Source organism: Pelophylax lessonae (genome assembly GCF_965119305.1).
Source record: "Pelophylax lessonae genome assembly, chromosome: 8".
Classification (NCBI taxonomy): domain Eukaryota; kingdom Metazoa; phylum Chordata; class Amphibia; order Anura; family Ranidae; genus Pelophylax; species Pelophylax lessonae.
This window is the reverse complement of record NC_138775.1, coordinates 145,822,336-145,842,471: the sequence shown is the minus strand read 5'-3', so window position 1 is coordinate 145,842,471 and position 20,136 is coordinate 145,822,336. Positions and strand designations below refer to the sequence as shown.

General features: G+C 41.8%; 1 protein-coding gene across 1 annotated transcript in view; it reads right to left on the bottom strand.

The window, feature by feature from the left end:
- Positions 1-20,136, bottom strand: part of ATF6 (activating transcription factor 6) — a 222,536-nt gene that overhangs the window by 172,121 nt on the left and 30,279 nt on the right. The window contains exons 4-6 of the mRNA XM_082265424.1: positions 18,616-18,719; positions 12,057-12,180; positions 1,187-1,381 (exon numbers count right to left, since the gene is read on the bottom strand). Coding sequence (XP_082121550.1) covers positions 1,187-1,381; positions 12,057-12,180; positions 18,616-18,719 — 423 coding nt within the window. The remainder of the gene's footprint in view (positions 1-1,186; positions 1,382-12,056; positions 12,181-18,615; positions 18,720-20,136) is intronic.

Here is a 20,136-nt window from a genome sequence, read left to right as displayed (position 1 = left end):
CACAGCCAGAAGTGCTAGGGGGAGGTTTTTCAAAGAGATGTCTCACCAAAATAAAGCATGGAGACATGGATGGATGGGGAAGTTTGCTTTGAATATTAAAAATAAATTAATTAGCATTTTGGTTTGTGGTGCTCAGATGCAGTGAAGAAGATCCTCTTTAAAGTTTAAGTCCACCCTAAAACTAAAATCCCTGCATCTATAGACCTCCACGATCTAACACTAACCTATCTAGCCCTGTAAAGAAGAAATCAGTATACATACCTTTTTTTGAAGCCGATCTGATACTGTCTCCAGCAGTGGAAGCTCTGCAGATGACATAGCCAACAACAGCTGTGAAATGAATGAGGGATATTGCCCATAGACTTACTATGGGGCTTTCGTTGTCAGATGTGTCCTCTGCACTCACCTCCACAGCGAAGTCGTGGCTGACAACTCAGCGTGGGATCGGGTCCAATCGGCTTCATAAAAAGGTATATCTATGTGTGTGTGTGTATATATATATATATATATATATTTATTTATTCTCTTATTACAGGACTAGATAGGTTAGTGTTAGATCGTGGAGGTCTGTAGACGCAGGGATTTTAGGGTTAGGGTGGACTTCTTTAAACCTTAAGTGGATGACATAAGTTTGCTTAATAAGGCTGTGTATTAAACAACTGGCATTTTTTAAATATTGTATTCCCTTTTATTGTATCTCAGCCTTGAAAATGTCCTGCAGCCTCTTTACAGCCAATGCTTATCTACATAATCTCACACCAGTCTTCTGCACATCATTGTTCTGTAGCAGCTTCCTAACCATGACAACAGTGGACCCATGTAATGTGTGTTGGAACAGCTGCTTGTAGTTCCAACCAGAGGAATACAGATTACAAAAATGGAACCACAATTAGGAGACAGCTGTCATCTCATAACCAAGTTTCATACCTTTTTAGCATAATTGCCACATTTCACTAATAGCTGCATATTTATAAAGAATGACAACAACTTCTGAAACATTATTTTAAACCTTAAAATGTGATTTTACCAATGGGTTTAAATCTACTTTAACAGTGATCAAGATTTTGCAACATTTGGCCAGAAGGTAAGTAACTAAGTGACTAAGTATTTCTGTCATCCTGTGATATAACTAGTGTGTCCATAAAGCAGAGTATAGATTTTTAATAGCATAATAAATGGTGCTTACCGGCTGGTGGTGCTGGTTGAATAGTAATCAGAGGCTGTTTTTGCAGCAGTGTTGTAAGCGGCTGAAATATAATGGTTTTAGCAGTGCTTCCTGAGGCAGGCTGGATATTTGCATTAGGAATCAGAATGGCTTTTGGCTGAATGGCTGCCTTCGGCACCACAGGTGGAAGTTTTCTCTTCTTTACTGGTGCTTTGCCTATAGATAAAATATTAACAGTTGAACTATAAGGTTGTATCCAATACTCGGTTAAAAAAATAGGAAATAAAATTAAGAGTTCTGGTCTTGTATACTAGCTATGTGTCACTATTCCGTGTGCTTAGCTGCTCGCTATTGATACAAGGATTGAATTGCTAAACATGAACAATGGCAACAGACGAGTTTAGGATTGAAATGCAGCACACAGGAATATTATCGTACAGACATAGTTTAACAGAAGTGTAGAATGCAGGCATGCTGTAAAAACCATCAGACCTGCAGCCACCAGTTTCCCTTTAATCCAACCAGTAAACTAAGAGGAGAGGCCTTTGCCTACAGCAGTAATCCTGAATTAGCATTCCTGCCAGTGATGAGAGGAATAATACTCCCTCCCAACACTCCAAATCTGTGTGGTAGGACCTATAAAAGTGATTCTAAAACCTTATTAAAGTTTTAACGTCATAGCATGTCAAAATCACTGGGTTCTCTGCAATGCGTTCTCAACTATTTACAATAAAAACACAACTGGCTAAACTGAAGTCCTCATCCACACAGGCCTGTTTTTTCTGCAGAATGCAGATTCTTTCTGGCTGTTCGCAGAAGTCTCTGCATGAAAAAAAGAAAATTAAAAAAAAAAAAACATGCCTAAAGTACTTTAGAATAGCACAAATCTTTTAAGGGCTTTATGAGAGTGTATGCAGCGGTGTCCTTTTTTGGTAAGCTACTAAACGTGGCGCACATTTTTGTTTGTGGAGGCAGAGGAGCATATGGCCCCATTGGTTCCTATAATGCTGCTTTTAGACGCATATAAAACTATACGCTGTACACATATAAATGCAGAATTTTATATGCTAATGAGCCCTTTTTTTATCATGAGACAAAAGCATCACTGATACAGCCACCTATTTTCCAGAATGTCATAAATAGTTAAATATAGAAAACTTGATTACAGTCAAAGGGATTAAAGCGGATCTAAAAAGGCAAAAAAGTATTGTTTAATTTTGGATAGCACAAGGGAGCAATAAACCTTTTCATTGGGGAGAAAGTTTCCTTCACTTCATGTTCCACAGCCAAAATAGAAATTGCCCTTTGCCAGCACACAACACATAGGTCTGAACAAGGTGCGTTAAAAATGTTTGCTGTGGCACTTTGGCAGCCTATTTAAAAAATCATAGGCTTCCTTACTGCAAAACATTCACACAAAAAAAAAAAAAAAAAATGAATGCGGCATTAGTGCACTTAAACTTACTGGAGTGCAAGTATTCACCAATCTCGGTCTTATATTATGAATATAGGTACAATTTTGTAATGCTAGTAACAGACTACAGCATGTATGTCATGTATTTTTTAGCCCTTATTCATGCTTTCAAACGGTACTAAAATTGAAAGGAAAACCTTCCATTGGTACTCGGTTGCTCAAACAAGTGGTCAACACCAGCAACAGGGGTAGGCAGCGAATCAACCACTCTGGACACTTCCAGTATGCACTAGGTCTGCTAGGTAGCCTCTGTGACTGTTTGGGCTTCTTTACACCCATGAGGTTTTTTTTTTCAGTTATAAAACACATTTGTGATGAACTTTTAGCAAGTTTTCAAATTTGTCATTTTTTTTTTTTTTTTACAAAGTTGTATTCGCATGTGCATTCCAATAGGTTTACAAGCAGGAAAAAAAAAATACACATGAAAGCATCACAAATGGTATAAACTAGGCTCATTGAAATATATCCAAGTTTCTTGCATATGCATTCATACTGTGTATAAAAATGCATTTGACTGCCTCTCATGAAAAACGAGCCCTCGCTATAATAAAATGACTGATAACAGATTGCCAATTTTAATTTTACAAAATACTGAACTGGAATAACAGTTTTCAAAATAGTTGCAGATTCAGGCCTTTCCCTGAGAGGGACATTTCTTTGAAAATCTCACTAAAGACAAACATTTCAAAAGAGTAAAACATTTTTTTTTGCCTGGTTAAAAAAAAAATTGTACATAATTCTGTAGTAAATTGGGGTTGCAGCGACTGTTTCTCTGCTTTATGGGATATGTACAATAACCACTTGACCTCCGGAAGCTTTACCCCCCTTCACGACTAGGTTATTTGAGATACGGCACTGCATTAATTACATGACAATTGCATGGTTATGCAACGTTGTACATAAATTTAATTTATGTAATTTCGTTCCTTACAAATAGAGCTTTCTTTTGGTGGCATTTGATCAGCACTGGGTTTTTTATTTTTTGCACTATAAACAAGATAAGACTGACAATTTTGAAAAAAAAAAGGATTATTGTACTTACCGTAAAATCCATTTCTCTATGTTAATTGACAGACACAGCTCTCCAATATTCAGAACTACCGGGTTATATTGCTTATTACAGGAGTAGGACACTAGGCAGAAAAAAGACTTGGCTACGCCCATGGGCAGTCCTAGGTAGTATACATCCCCTTCTCTGATATAGGCCTTCAGTTTAGTAACAAGCAGTGTCAGAAGTATTAACCACTTGCCTACTGGGCACTTAAACCCCCTTCCTGCCCAGGCCAATTTTCAGCTTTCAGCGCTGTCGCACTTTGAATGACAATTGCGCGGTCATGCAACACTGTACCCAAATTAAATTTTTGTAATTTTTTTCAAACAAATAGAGCTTTCTTTTGGTGGTATTTAATCACTACTGGGTTTTTTTTTTTTTTGCTGAACAAAAAAAGAAGACCGAAAATTTTGAAAAAAAAAAAAAAAAGTTTAGTTTGTTATAAAATTTTCCAAACAGGTAATTTTTCTCCTTCATTGATGTTAGCTGATGAGGCGGCACTGATAGGCGGCACTGTTGGGCACTGACAGGCAGCACTGATAGGCGGCACCGATGGGGGCACTAATAGGCAGCACTCATGGGCACTGATAGGCACTAATAGGTGGCACTGATGGGCAATGATAGGCACTGGTAGGTGACACTTATGGGGCACTGGCAGATGGCACTGGTGGGCACAATTTGCCCTCTTCTCTTCGGGACTGATGTCCCACTGACAGCAGCCGGTGATTGTTTTCTTTTTCTCCTCACACTGATAGAGTGAGGAGAAAAAAAAACAGCTGATCGCCGGCTGCTGTTTACTTCACATGATCAGCTGTCATTGGCTGACAGCTGATCACGTGGTAAGGGAGCGGGACCGCCCCCTTACTCCGATCTGTGATCAGGCGAGTCTCATGGACTTGCTGATCAGAGTGAGCCGGGCCGCTCCGCAGGGAGCGCGGAGGCCGCTAGAGCATGGAGGACGTAAACTGGATATAAACTGGAAAACCAAAATAGCAAGTTCTACCAGGAGTACAGATATTCTAAATTCCCTACTGGGGTTGTCTCTGCAACAAGTGGTTGAGGAGCCAACCCGGAGGGAGGCCATTTGGGATTTGGTATTCACAAATGGGGATTCGGTATATGATGTCATTGTAGGCGAAACCTTGGGATCTAGTGATCACCAGTCAGCGTGGTTTAATATAAGAACTGTGAAAGAGTCACACCACACAAAAACAAAAGTTTTAGATTTTAGAAAAACAGACTTCTCAAAAATGAAATTAGTCATAAATGAGTCCTTATCAGACTGGAATGGATTACATGGAGTCCAGGAGAAATGGGACTACTTAAAAGGTGCATTATTGAAGGCAACAGAAAATTGCATTAGACTTGTCAGTAAAAGCAAAAAAAGGAAGAGACCACTGTGGTACTCAGCAGAAGTGGCCCAAATCATTAAAAATAAAAAGCTAGCATTTTGTAATTATAAAAAAACCCAGAGCAATGAAGATAAGGAAATCTACAAGATTAGGCAGAAAGAGGCCAAGCAAGTTATAAGAACTTCTAAAGCGCAGGCAGAAGAAAAACTAGCTCAGTCTATGAAAAAGGGGGATAAGACATTCTTCAGATATATAAATGAAAAAAGGAAATTAAAACAAGGAATAACTAAATTAAAAACAAAAGGACGGAAGGTATGTAGAAGAGAAGTGCTAGCCGACTGCCTTAATGAATAATTCTGTTCAGTTTTTACAGAAGAAAAAGAAGGAGAAGGACCTCCACTCGAAAGGATGACTAATGAATCATTTGACGCATGTGTCTTTACAGAGGAAGACGTTCTAAGATTGCTGTCTAAAGTGAAGACAAATAAGTCACAGGGTCCTGATGAGATACACCCAAAATTATTAAAAGAGCTTAGTGGTGAGCTGGCAAAACCATTAACAGATTTATTTAACCAATCATTAGTAACAGGAGTCGTCCCGGAAGATTGGAAATTGGCAAATGTCGTGCCCATTCACAAGAAAGGTAGTAGGGAGGAATCGAGCAACTATAGACCAGTGAGTCTGACATCAATAGTAGGCAAATTAATGGAAACCCTATTAAAGGATAGGATTGTGGAACATCTTAAATCCCATGGATTGCAAGATGAAAAACAACATGGGTTTACTTAAGGGAGATCATGTCAAACAAATCTTATAGATTTTTTTGACTGGGTGACTAAAATAATAGACGGTGGAGGTGCAGTAGACATTGCATATCTAGATTTTAGTAAGGCTTTTGACACTGTCCCACATAGAAGACTTCTCAATAAACTGCAGTCATTGAGCATGGACTCCCATATTGTTGAGTGGATTAGGCAGTGGCTGAGTGACAGACAACAAAGGGTTGTAGTCAATGGAAAACATTCAGAACAAGGTCATGTTACCAGTGGGGTACCTCAGGGATCTGTACTGGGACCAATTTTGTTTAATATCTTCATAAGTGATATTGCAAAAGGCCTCGATGGTAAGGTTTGTCTTTTTGCTGATGACACAAAGATATGTAACAGGGTTGATGTTCCTGGAGGGAAACGCCAAATGGAAAAGGATTTAGGAAAACTAGAAGAATGGTCAGAACTCTGGCAACTGAAATTTAATGCGGATAAGTGCAAGATAATGCACCTGGGGCGTAAAAACCCAAGGGCAGAATATAGAATATTTGACACAGTCCTGACCTCAGTATCTGAGGAAAGGGATTTAGGAGTAATTATTTCAGAAGACTTAAAGGTGGGAAGACAATGTAATAGAGCAGCACGAAATGCCAGCAGAATGCTTGGATGTATAGGGAGAGGTATAAGCAGTAGAAAGAGAGAAGTGCTTATGCCGCTGTACAGAACACTGGTGAGACCTCACTTGGAGTATTGTGCGCAGTACTGGAGGCCATATCTCCAGAAGGATATAGATACTCTAGAGAGAGTCCAGAGAAGAGCTACTAAACTAGTACATGGATTGCAGGAAAAAACTTACCAGGAAAGGTTAAAGGACCTTAACATGTATAGCTTGGAAGAAAAAAAGAGACAGAGGGGATATGATAGAAACTTTTAAATACATAAAGGGAATCAACTCGGTAAAGGAGGAGAGCATATTTAAAAGAAGAAAAACTACCACAAGAGGACACAGTTTTAAATTAGAAGGGCAAAGGTTTAAAAGTAATATGAGGAAGTATTACTTTACTGAGAGAGTAGTGGATGCATGGAATAACCTTCCTGTAGAAGTGGTAGCTGCAAATACAGTGAAGGAGTTTAAGCATGCATGGGATAGACATAAGGCTATCCTTCATACAAGATAGGGCCAGGGGCTATTCATAGGATTCAGATATATTGGGCAGACTAGATGGGCCAAATGGTTCTTATCTGCCGACACATTCTATGACGTCAATGTATGCCCTCCCAGCAATTTAGGTCCACCCTGTAGCTGTCTTCGGCTATAGCGCGGGCGTCATGTAGTTAAAACTCCATAGAGGTGTGGGTGCTGTGTCTGTCAATGAACTCAGAGAAATGGATTTTACAGTAAGTACAAAAATCCTATTTTCTCTCTTGTTCATTGACGGACAAAGCTTTCCAATATTCAGAACCACTGGGACGTCCCCAAGCAGTGCCAAATATGAGGGGTGGGACAGCAAAAAATCCCAAGTTAAACACAATAGCCACACAACTTTTCTGACGAAAAAAAGCATATGCAGATGCAAACACGTCCACTTTGTAGAATAAAGTTGAAGTGTGCACTGGAAACCAAGAGGCCGCCTTGCAAACCTGTGCCACTGACATCTGATGACAGAAGGCCCAAGAAGCACTAAGTGCCCGAGTAGAGAGCCCCATTACAGGAAAAAACAGGAACCTGACCCTTGAAAGAATAGGCCTGAGTCACTGTCTGACTGATCCATCTGGAAATGGTCACAGAAGAAGCGGACAGCCATTTTCCTGGCCAGTCCGTGATCACAAAATCTGACCTACGAAAAGACTCAGCGGCTGCCAAACACACCTGAATCACCCAAACCACATCGAGGGCATGCACCGCAAATACATTAGGATGTTTGGGCCTGGGACACAGGGAAGGCAACACAAATGTCTTTATAGTGGGGGTACGACAAGATAACGCCATCAGCTTCGACACCCTGCGAGCAGAGGTGATAGCTACCAAAAAGGCCACCTTCTAGGGCAGCGTAAGCAGGGGAATCTCCTGAATATTTTCAAAGGGAGGCTCCTGGAGAATTGAAAGCACCAAGTTCAGATCCTACAGCAGTGGAAGAGACTGCAGATATCGAACCCCTTGAATAAAAAAGGTACGCACCAGGGAGAGCGTGGCCAGGGGTCACTGAAAGAAGACCGCCAAGGCCGATACCTGGCCCTTGATGGTATTCAGGGCCAATTTCTGCTCAACACCTCGTTGAAGGAAGGTCAAAATCAGAGCCACCAAAAAAAGAACGAGAGTGAACACCAACTGACTCACACCTCGAAAGGTATGCTTTCCACATACGATGTTAGATCTTCCTAGGAGGTAGACTTCCTAGCGGTCAGCAGTGTCGAAATCACCGACTTAGGCAAACCTCTATCCTTCAGCATCTGGCTTTCAACAGCCAGGCTGTCAAAGCCAGAGACTGTAAAGCAGGATGGAAGAGCAGCCCTCGGGTTTGTAGATCCTCCCTAAAAGGCAGACCGGTGAGACCAGTCCAGAGCCACTAGAATGACCGGAATCCCTTTGGCCTCAATCCTGCGCAAAAGCCACGGCAGAAGCTTGAGAGGAGGAAAGGCATAGATCAAACGATACTGGCCCCATGGGGCCACCAGTCCCAGATGACACATAGGGACCACCAAACAAAAGAGGGGTCTGAGGAGAAGGATGGGAACCAGCAGATCCGACTGTCCCAGGAAGGGGCCTGCGTCCTCCCCAAACCCATCCAGGGGAAGAGGGGGCAGCTACTCACCATACCAGGTGGGCACAACTCCAGACAAAACCTCCTGACCATAGAAACGGGGGGGGGGGGGTCTGTCGGCCAGGAGGAACGCTGCAACTCAGGACGAGACTTGGACGAATGAGACTTCGCAAGGTCTTTAACTGGCAGGCCAGCCCCCATCCAGTGGGGCTATATTGTGGCCGACCCAGCACAAAGCTCTGGTCTGCAGGCGCTCGCTGGCCAGACTGGGATTGGGAGGAACCACTGGATCTAGATATGCAGCCTGTCACCCAGTCCGGCAGTTGATTGTAGATCTCCCAGAAAAGAAACAGGAGAAAAAAAAAAAGGCATTTAAAAAAGGAAAATTTGCCAGGACCAGAGATCCCAGGCAGGGAACTAGGTTCTTACTCCTGACTAGGCAGAAACAAATTAAAGGCCTATAGCAGAAAGGGGGATGTATACCACCTAAGAATGCCCATAGGCTTAGCCAAGTCTTTTTTTCTGCCTAGTGTCCTACTCCTGTAGGGGGCAATTTAACCCTGTGGTTCTCAATAATGGAGAGCTATGTTCGTCAATGAACGAAAGAGAAACAAACTTTTTTTTTTTTTTTTTACTTTCTACTATAAAACATATCCAATCATTTTTTTTTTGTACAAAAAAAAAAAAAATCTAATTTCTTCATAAAGTTTAGGACAATATATTTTCAGCTACATGTTTTTGATTAAAAAAAAAAAAATCCCAATAAGCATATATTGATTTGTTTGCACAAAGTATTATAGCGTCTACATGAGATACACTGGAATTTTTATTTATTTTTTATACTAGTAATGGAGGTGATCAGTAACTTATAGCAGGCCTGCAATATTGCGGTGGACAATGACACTGACATTTTGTGGGAACCAGCTACACTAATACAGGGATCAGTGCTAATAATATGCTCTGCCACTGTACTAATGACACTGGCTGGGAAGGGGTTTAAACATCTAGAGTGATCAAAGGGTTTAATGTGTGCCTAACTAGTGTTTTTGTGTACTGTGTGTGCTGTTATTTACAAGTAATGAGATGGATTTTAATTTCCCTGCCAAAAAAGATCCCTGCTGACAGAACCAAGCTGTGCCTTGTTTACATAGGCAAAGCTTTGTTCTGTCTTTTCTTGTCAATCAGAGGATGTCAGCAAGTATCCATTGGCCAGCATCTGCTGATCGGCTTGTGCTGTGTCTAATCACAGCACAGCCATGGCGCCAGTAGTGAGCGCCCCCCTACCCAGAAGTGTCAGATCATGTACTAGGTGCAGGAGAGCCGCTCTGCCACCGTATAACTAAGTTATGCGGTTGGCAAGTGGTTAATATTGGCAATCTGTATGAATTTTTGTTTTGGTTCTATCATGCATATTATGATCAAACTCTGTTTTTACCAGAACATTACCTCACATCAAATAATTCAAATTAAAGGGTAAAGGAGTCTAAGATATAGGAAAATTTGTACAAAAATCTCAGAACATTTGTAGGTCGTTTACTGTTAACATTCGATTTTTAAACAAATGGATTTTACTGAAGGAAAATCACATATACTGTTAGAAATTTGGTGGCTCAAGAAAAATTTTCGATCCTCCTCCTTTATATTTCTAATCATTGCAGTCCAAAACCGAACGTCAATTTGACCCACTAATGGTTAGAAAAACAAGCACTCAGGTCTCAGGGGCACTGTACATATATTTGCAGAGCTCCTGAACTGGCTTTATTCCAGATATTACCTCGTGAAGTCCCAAAGAACTCCAGGCGGTTGATTTGGTTTAGGATTTTAGCTGCCAGAATAACGATAGCGAAACATTGGAAGCAGCCTGTGGTACCACTTGAATATGTAAAAAACGCAAGGTTAATTGGATTATAGTTAAGGATAGGCTCACCTGTACCCTTCATAAGACCACTGCGAAATTTGACAAGACGTGGGATCCATGGATCAGATATAGGTCTATTGACTAGCAAGTCTTTAGGCAGCCCTCCTCACATTTTCTGCCAATACAGGCATTGCTTTCTCTCTTTCTCCCTCTTTACTTATCTCTGGAACATTGTTAGGAGGCAAATCCTCCTATTTTCATCAGTATGATGGTTGTTGCCTCTTGTGCCTTTCACACCACCTATAAATTTCTATGTCAGAGAGACGTATATCTGGTGGACAATTCGTTCTATGGTGTCATAGTTCTGTAAGCTTAAAACGTGCCTATTATTTTTAAAATATGATTGCACCAATATTTTTTGATACCATTTGTATTGATCTTTGCACTTGAGAGATTTTGTTCTACTTGAATTGTTGCCTTTAGAACTGCTGAAAATTTAATAAAAAAAATATAAAAAAAAAAAAAAAAAAAAAAATCAAAAAATGTTCAGTAAAAAACTTGTGAATAAAACATTAAATGTTCAATAAGTCCAATGTGTGTTTTAACATTTCCATAAACCAACATATGTGTAAAACAAATACATGTGCAAAAATTCACACCCACTGCAATATTTTCTTTATGCACTTTTCCTGTGTTGTGCCCCATTCTTGTAAATCACCGCTCTTTTCACCCATGTGATAATGGATGTGCGCTCACCTCAACGACTTCTTTACCCTTGAGTCTGGGTTCACACTGATGCAGTGTGGGAATCACATTGATTCCTGTGCGGGTTTCCGCACCGCATCCGAATGGCAGCCAGTTCCAACTGCGCTCTGCTAACCGCTGTGGGTGTCAATATAAAAGTTAAAGAAAACCCCAAATTGGTTTGCAGAAGGTAGTGCAAACTGAAATCTGACAGCATGGGTCTGAACACCCATGCAATCTGATTCCATTGCAGCCAAAAAAAAGAAGATCCTGCACCTTCACACGTTATTTGTACAGGAATCTGGTTCAATTCCTGTACAAATGACAAGTGATGCGGTACACCAAGCCAAACCCAGCCTTAGTGTTATTTCTTAAGCTGGGCAAACACATTGGATCTACTAAAACTGGTGCACACACTGATTGGTTATTATGCTCAGTTGCACCAGTTAGCTTGTACATCTCCCCCTCAAGTTTTTTTTGTTCCAGAGTAGGCTGAGAAAAAATAAAAAAAAACACATCATCATGGATACCTACATCAACACAAACAACGTTGAAGCAGGGATCTCTCCCATTGTGTCTTGCATTCTGACAGTGGGGACTGCCGCAGGGACTTCCACCCCTCCCCATCAGAACAAACAAATTAGCACTGCAGCCCATTGGCTGCATGCGCTGATTGAATTCTGTTTCTTCAGCATGACCATTCAAACAAACATATGTCATATCACCCCTAAGGGGAATAAAGCACTGTAGAACTTTCATAACTTAAGGGGTCCAACCATTAAGGCGAGGGCACATCACTGCAAGTCCCCACCCCAAGTTGTGGAGAAAACAATGAACTTTTTTAAATTTTATTTTTATTTTTTTTTACAGGTAGGAAACTTACTTTTGGTGGGTGTTGTGATTACAATATTCTCGTCAGACTGTTCTGGTGAACTGGGACTTCTTGAAGCTTCAGAGTATAAGGAGATTGGAGACATCTGAACACTGGAGGAAATATCAGTTTCTTCCTAAAACAAAGTGAATGGAAAAATATATTATAAATGATAAAATCCAGGGGCATTTTATACTTACCTGACCTTTCTCAGCTGAGATCTCTGCAGTGTAGTTTGGCCATACATGATTAATATTTTTTTCATTCTACCAGTTCCACAAGTTAAGAAAAAAATAAATAAAAAAAATAAAAAAAAAAAAACACTGGATTTTTGTCTTACCGTAAAATCCTCTCTCATGTTCATTGAAAGGACACAGCTCCATATCTTCTTGACGCTTGGGTTTATTATGCTGCCCCCTACAGGAGTAGGACACTAGGCGAAAAAAAAAGTTTGACTACGCCTATAGGGCAGTTCCAGAAGGTATACTCCCACTTCCTGCTATAGGTCTTCAGTTTTGTAACAAGCAGTGTCAGAAGAACATATAACCCAACTCAAAGGGGCAGGTGCTGTGTCCGTCAAAGATCAGAGAAAAGGATTTTACGGTAAGACAAAAATCCAGTTCTCTTTCGTTCATTGACAGACACAGCTCCATATCTTCTTGACCCTTGGGATGGCCCAAAGCAGTGTCAACATCAGGGGTGGGAAGAACACAGCAATAAACATACTTCCCAAAGGCTAAACGTTGCTAACCAGGTAAAACAGGAGCTCAACCAGGAACAACTGGAGCTCACCTGACAAAAAAATTACACAATCAAAGAGGACTAATCCTCTCCAACAGCTGCCTGCAAACCCTTGCGGCCAAAGGAAGCATCTGCAGATGCCAACACATCCACCTTATAAAATTTTGAGAAAGTGTGCATGGACAACCAGATGGCCACCTTGCAAACCTGCACCACTGACGCCTGATGACGGAAGGCCTTCTACACTTGTAGAATGCATTTCAACAGGGAAAGGCGGATCCTGACCCTTAATGGAATAGGCCTGCACCACCGGCTGCCAAACTGATCTGAAAATGGTCGTAGCAGAAGCGGCCAGCCCCTAACAGGGTCCATCCTTAAGGACAAATAGGGAATCCTATTTTCGGAACGACTCAGTCACAGTCAGGTACACCCCGATTGCCCGAACCACATCCAAAGAATGTAGGGCAATCTCTTCAGGGTGCTTAGGCTTAGGACACCAGGAAGGTAACAATGCCTTTATTTAAATGGAAACCAGAGAAACCTTAGGAAGGAATGACTGGCAGGGACGAAGCATCACTTTATCTTCGTGAACCACCAAATAGGGTGAACAACAAGACAAGCTGCCAGCTCCAACACCCTACGTGCAGAAGAAAAAGCCACCAAGAAGGCTACCTTCTGAGACAATGTAAGCAGAAGAATCTCGCAAATATTTTCCAACGGCGGTTACTGAAGAACCAACAGCGCCAAATTAAGATCCCACGAGGTCAATGGGGGAGCCTAGTGGCAAACCCCCTGAACAAAGGTGCGAACCACAGAAAGCGTAGCCCTTGAAGGTACCCGAGGCCAGACGCTGCTCCACACCTCGTTGGAGGAAACCAAACTCTGAGTCACCGAAAAGGAGCGGGGGTGAACCCCCAAGAGATTTACATCCACAAAGTACGCTCTTCAAACGCGATGGTAAAGCTACCTAGAAGTAGATTTACTAGCTTGCAGTAGCGTGGGAATCACAGATTCAGACAACCCTCTAGCCTTCAGCACCTGGCTTCCGACAGCCAAGCCGTTAAAGCCAGCGACTGTAAAAGCAAGATGGAAGATTGACCCTTGAGCCAACAGATCTCCTCTAAGAGCCGGTTCACACTACCACAACCAGAAAGTCGCCCCGTGACTTGAAGAGACTTGTTTAGAGACTTGTTAAGAGACTTGTTAAGAGACTTGTTAAGAGACTTGTTAAGAGACTTGTTAAGAGACTTGTTAAGAGACTTGTTAAGAGACTTGTTAAGAGACTTGTTAAGAGACTTGTTAAGAGACTTGTTAAGAGACTTGTTAAGAGACTTGTTAAGAGACTTGTTAAGAGACTTGTGCACTACTTTGAAGAGACAGGCGACTTTGTCTGTGGGGAATGCCTGGCTAATCTCTTTCTTCTTCCTGGAAAGTCTGATAACAAGTCGCTTCAATTAAGATAAGGAGGCGACTCCCATTGAAGTATATGGGACAGTCGGATCACAGGTCGCATCAAAGTAGTACAGGACCCTTTTCTGAAGTCGGAGCGACTTCAGTAGTACCAATTAAGACGGCACTGATTGATTAACATTGCTTTTGTTATGTCAAGCGACCTGGGGCTACACAAGTCGCCTCACAAGTCGTGCTAGTGTGAATGGGCTCTATGAGGAAGTCCCCAAGAAGCAACGACGACCAACCATATCATTTCTGGAGTCACTAGGATGGCTGTAAGCCCTTCTGCCTTGAGCCTACGCAGGAGTCTTGGCAGAAGTTCTAGAAGAGGAAAGACGTATATCAGACGATCTCTCTTCGCAGAGGTCTTCGTGTGAACAGATTTTGGAACTGTTCCCATTAAAGGAACACCCTGGCTGAGGCAGAGCCCAGAACAGACCAAGATAGTCCAACCAGGTGGACGGAACCAGAGCCAATACATGAAAATTTAATTTTCAACCAAACTCCTGCAGAGTCCACACAGTAATCTCCCGGCTGTCCTTGAGAACAGTCGGAGACAATTTTTTCTCATTAAAAAATAACAAACATGTTATACTTGCCTCCTATATGCAGTTGGTTTTACACATAGCAGCCCAGATCCTCCCCTTCTCGGGTCCCTCTTCCAAGCTCCTGGCCCTTCCCTCCTGTTGAGTGCCCCCACAGCAGGCAGCTTGCTATGGGGGCACCCGAGCCAAGTCACAGCTCCGTGTATCCATTCAGACATGGAGCTGCGGTCCGGTCCCGCCCCCTCTCTTTATTGGCCAATTGACTTTGATGGACAGCAGCGGGAGCCTATGGAGCCGCTGCTGTGTCTTAGCCAGCCAATGAGGAGGGGAGTCCCGGGCGGCTGAGACAGTCGTGGACATCGCTGGATCGAGAGGAAGCTCTCTCAAGGGGGGCTGCTGCACACAGAAGGTTTTTTATCCTAATGCATAGAATTCAGTAAGATAAAAAAAAAAAAAAAACCTTCTAACTTTACAACCCCTTTGAGAACAACTATTTCAAAAATATTGTGTTCAGTTAACTGTATTAATGCACACAATGAGAATATTCATTACATGTAGAGCTTTACATAAATGTTTGACATTAATATAGAGGGTTTGCCTACATTTGAGATTTTTCCTATGCTTCCAGATTTTGTTATGACTTCAACAGCATCTCCTAAGAGCCGGTTCACATTTGTGCGGCTCCGGCGTTCGCATGTAATGTCGGAGCGCACTGCTCCTTCATTACATGCGATCGGCTGTGCGGTGCGAGTTTAGCCATACACTTTGTATGGCTAAATTCGCACCGCAGCAAACACGCACAGGGACCCTTTTTGGAAGCCGCATCAGGATCGGATCGCACAGCGGTTCACACTTGTGCGATCCGATCCTGTGCGAACTGCACGATCGCACTGCGATATGCGATCAAACTGGGGGTGTCGTTAAGATTACATTGACACCCCCAGCGTATCGCATATGGCAGTGTGAACTGCCGAGGGTGCGTGTGCGATGCGGGAACAGGCTGCGGATTCGCAGCCTTCCCGCGCTCGCATAAGTGTGAACCGGGGCTGACTGCTTATCTTCCTCAAATTTGTGTTTTTTGTGTAATTGTAGCACTAACACAAACACACACACACTCCTTGCAAGATGCCCCTAACTTGCAAGCTGACCAGGATACACTGGTTTCATGGGCAATTACTTGGCACGAGGTTTAAAACGTTAGGCAGAGAGGCACAACGGCGATCTGCCTATGTAAACAAGGCAGAACACCGTTCTGACAGGAGGGACGAGATAGAATTGATTCCTTGCTTTGTTAGGACACAAATTCTACCCCTCACACACTGTAGTAAAACACTGGCTAGGCACAGAGTTAACCCTTTGATCACTCCTGATGTTAACCCGCTTCCGAGTCAGTGTCATTAGTATCGCAGTCCCGCTAAAAGTCACGGATTGCCGCCATTACTAGCAAAAATAAAAAATAAAAATATCCTATAGTTTGTAAATACTAACTTTTGCGCAAAGCAATCAATCTATGCTGATTGGGATTTTTTTTTTTTAACCAAAAATATTTAGCAGTATATATATATTGGCCTAAATTTTAGAAATGTAAAATTTAATTTTTATTTTGATCGGATAGGTTTTATAGCAGGAAATAGTCGGTCTTTTTTTTTTTGTTTATAGCGCAAAAAATAAAAAATAAAGCAGAGTTGATCACTTCCCTACAAATGGAGCTCTTTTGGTGGTATAAGAAAAAAAAAAAGAACGTAAATTTTATTTGGGTACAGTGTTGCATACCCACGCAATTGTCAATTAACCACTTCTGGACCGGAAGGATTTGCCCCCTTAATGACCAGGGCCATATTTTGCGATTCGGCACTGCGTTACTTTAACGGACAATTGAGCGGTCGTGCGACGCTGTACCTAAATAAAATTGATGTCCCTTTTCCCCACAAATGGAGCTTTTTTTGTGGTATTTGATCACCTGTGCGATTTTTATTTTTTGTGCTATAAAAACAGGAAAAAAAAAAAAGCGACAATTCTGAAGAAAAAAAACAATATTTTTCACATTCTGCTATACAACATTTCCCCCCCCCCCCAAAAAAAATAAATAAAATAAAATAAAATAAAAAACAAAATTTAACATTTTAGGCCAATTTGTTTTCTGCTACATATTTTTGGTTATAAAAAAAAAAAAAAAAAAAAAAAAAAAAAAAAAACACAACGCAATAAGCGTATTTTGATTGGTTTGAGCAAAAGTTATCACGTCTACTAACTGCAGGAAAGATTTATGTAATTTATTGTTTTGTTTTTTTACTAGTAATGGCGGCGATCTGCGATTTTTTGCGGGACTGCGACGGACAGATCGGACCCCTGACTGACATTTGACACTTTTGGGGGGGACCAGTGACATTACTACAGTAATCAGTGCTAAAAATATGCACTGTTACTGTAATAATGGCACTGGCAGGGAAGGGGTTAACACTGTGGGTGATCAAGGGGTTAAATGTGTACCTAGGGGCGTGTGGCTTGCGAAATGATCACAGAGACATGTGTGCCTATATAGAAGGATCACAGGAGCTCTGTGATCCTTCCAGGGAGAAGAACGGTCTGCTGTGTTTACAACAGCTGCCCGTCCTTCTCTCTCAGCGGGGAAGGAAACGCGCCGTCGGCAGCGCACGCTCGCCCCCTAGCTGCAGGCGCGCGACCGATGTATACCTACGTGGTTAATGAAGAGACAATAAAAAATTATATTATATAATAGATTATATACCTCAAAAATTGAAAAGAAAAGAATCAGGAAAAAAAAAAAAAAAAAGAAGGAGCAGGTATGGTTGGCTAAATACTTTTGAAAAAACTATTAAAAAAAAGGGAAGAAGAAAAAGAATATTTATGAAAATAGGAAGGTATCAAAGCAACTGAAAACCTGCAGACAGGAAGGTACGAATTTAGAATTAACTAAACAAGGAGGGCTGACTTAAAAGTGGTTCTAAAGCCTCAATGCATAGAATGCGTTAGGGTAAAAAACCTTCTGTGCTGCAGGAGCCCCCCCCCCCCTCCCTATTTTCTTACCCGTGCCCCATCCTATCCAGCGATGTGCATGAGAGCAGCAACTCCCTCCTCATTGGGCAGATTGATAGCAGAGGCAGCCATTGGCTCCCACTGCGGTCAATCAAATGCTGTGACGAGAGAGAGTGGGGCAGTGTCACCCAATCGGTGTCAAAAGGCGCAGACAGGGCACGGCTCAGGAGCGAGGAGCATGCACGGATGCCCCCAGGATAAGGGTCTTTCCCTGGGGGCACTAGCCAAAGAAGAGAGGCCTGAAGGGGGACCCTAGAAAAGGAGGATCAGGACTGCTCTGTGCAAAAACCACTGCACAGAGCAGGTAAGAATGACGTTTATTTTCGTTAAAAAATAAATAAAATAAATAATGAATCTTTAATATCACTTTAATGCAGTTCCTAAATGAAGGAATTAGGAGTTCATGGAAGGATGTCATATCTTTTACTACATATCCAACAAAAACAAAGGCTTTTTTTGAATTGTGAAGGGACTGACATGTTAAAACCCAACTAAACCCTCCAATCCTTTATAAACCAAAGAAAGCTGTCATGTTTGGCTCTGATCTGCAGTTTCAATGGTGCTGGACATGTTATCAGCTCTGAAATCAGCCATTGGATAGCTTTATAAATTAGTTGACAGCACAAGCCAAAATGATAGTGATCATTTTACGGCATGCCCCCATAACTATAACATAACATGATTGGTTATTTTGTCCCATAAAACTAATTTTAATAGCAAGCACCTGGCATGAGATTAACATTTGAATGCATATAACATTGCAACAAACTCCTTACCGGCACAAACTGTGATGAAGAGGCTGGTGAATCAATAGACAAAGGAGACTGAACAGAACAGATGGAAGATGCACAAGACAGGGGATCCGGATTGTTCCAATCTCCTGTAAAGAAATGACATGCATAATTCAGAAGCCTGGCTTTCTCATGTTTTAGTGTTATTTCCTTGATTGCACACCTTAGTTATCTCATACCGCTCAGATCTTAAAATCACAAAGACGCACCACACGCTTTAATTATTCATTTGTAATTAGTGGTTATTATACCACTACCAGTGACATTATAATACAACAGTTTGTATCTTTTGATTGCCCTTATGAAAAATTGAAAGTTAAAAAAAAAAAAAAAGGATATTTGTAAGAACTTACCGTAAAATCCTTTTCTCCGAAGTTTGACAGACGCAGCTCCATCTAGTCAGAGACTATAGGGTTATGCTCCTCCTCCTAGGAATAGGCACTAGGCAGGAAAAAAAAAAAAAAAACTTAACCACGCCTATGAGGGCTGTCCCTGCAGGCATATCCCCTCAGACTCTGCTCTCAAACAGTTTAGTTGCAAGCAGTGTTTAGAAGACAAAAAACCCCATACCTCAGAAGTAGAGGGGCGAGTGCTGCATCTGTCGATGAACTTCAGAGAAAAGGATTTTATGGTAAGTTCTTACAAAAGTCCAGATTTTTCTATCGTTCAACGACAGACGCAGCCCCATCTAGTCAGACTATAGGAATGTCCCAAAGCAGTATATTAATGAGGGGTGGGAAGACAACGCAAAAACCAGAAACATAACACCCCAAAGGCTAAAAACGTAGCCAACCGGGGAACATGGAGCTCAACCAGGAACAACTGGAGCTCACCCTGAAAACACAATACACCCTCAAAAGAGAAACAGAAAAAACAGTTCTCTTTAAACAGCAGCCTGCAAAACCTTGCAAGAAGCATCCGAAGATGCCAACACATCTACTTTGTAGAATTTTGTAAACGTATGCACAGACGACCAAGTTGCCGTCTTGCAGCACCGATGCCTGATGGCAAAAAGCTCAAGAGGCACTCAGCACTCTCGTAGAATGCGCCTTCACCGGGAAAGGAGGAACCTGACCCTTCAGTGAATAAGCCTGAACTACCGTCTGCCTAATCCATCTGGATATGGTCGCCGTAGACGCAGCCAATCCCTTACGAGATCCTTCGGTAAGGATAAAAAGAGCGTCTGATTTACTAAAAGGCTCAGTGGTCTCCAGATAGACCCTGATCGACCCGGATTGCCCGAACCACATCAAACGAGTGCAACGCAAATTCCTTAGAATGGTTGGGTTTAGGGCAGAGTGAAGGCAACACAATGTCTTCATTCAGATGAAAATCAGAAACAACCTTAGGAAGAAACGACTGATTAGGTCAAAGTACCACTTTATCCCTGTGTATTGCCATATTAAAAAGGTGAGCGACAGGACAACGCCGCCAGTTCAGATACTCGGCTAGCGGAAGTGATAGCCACCAAGAAGGCAACCTTCTGGGACAACGAAAGTAGAGAAA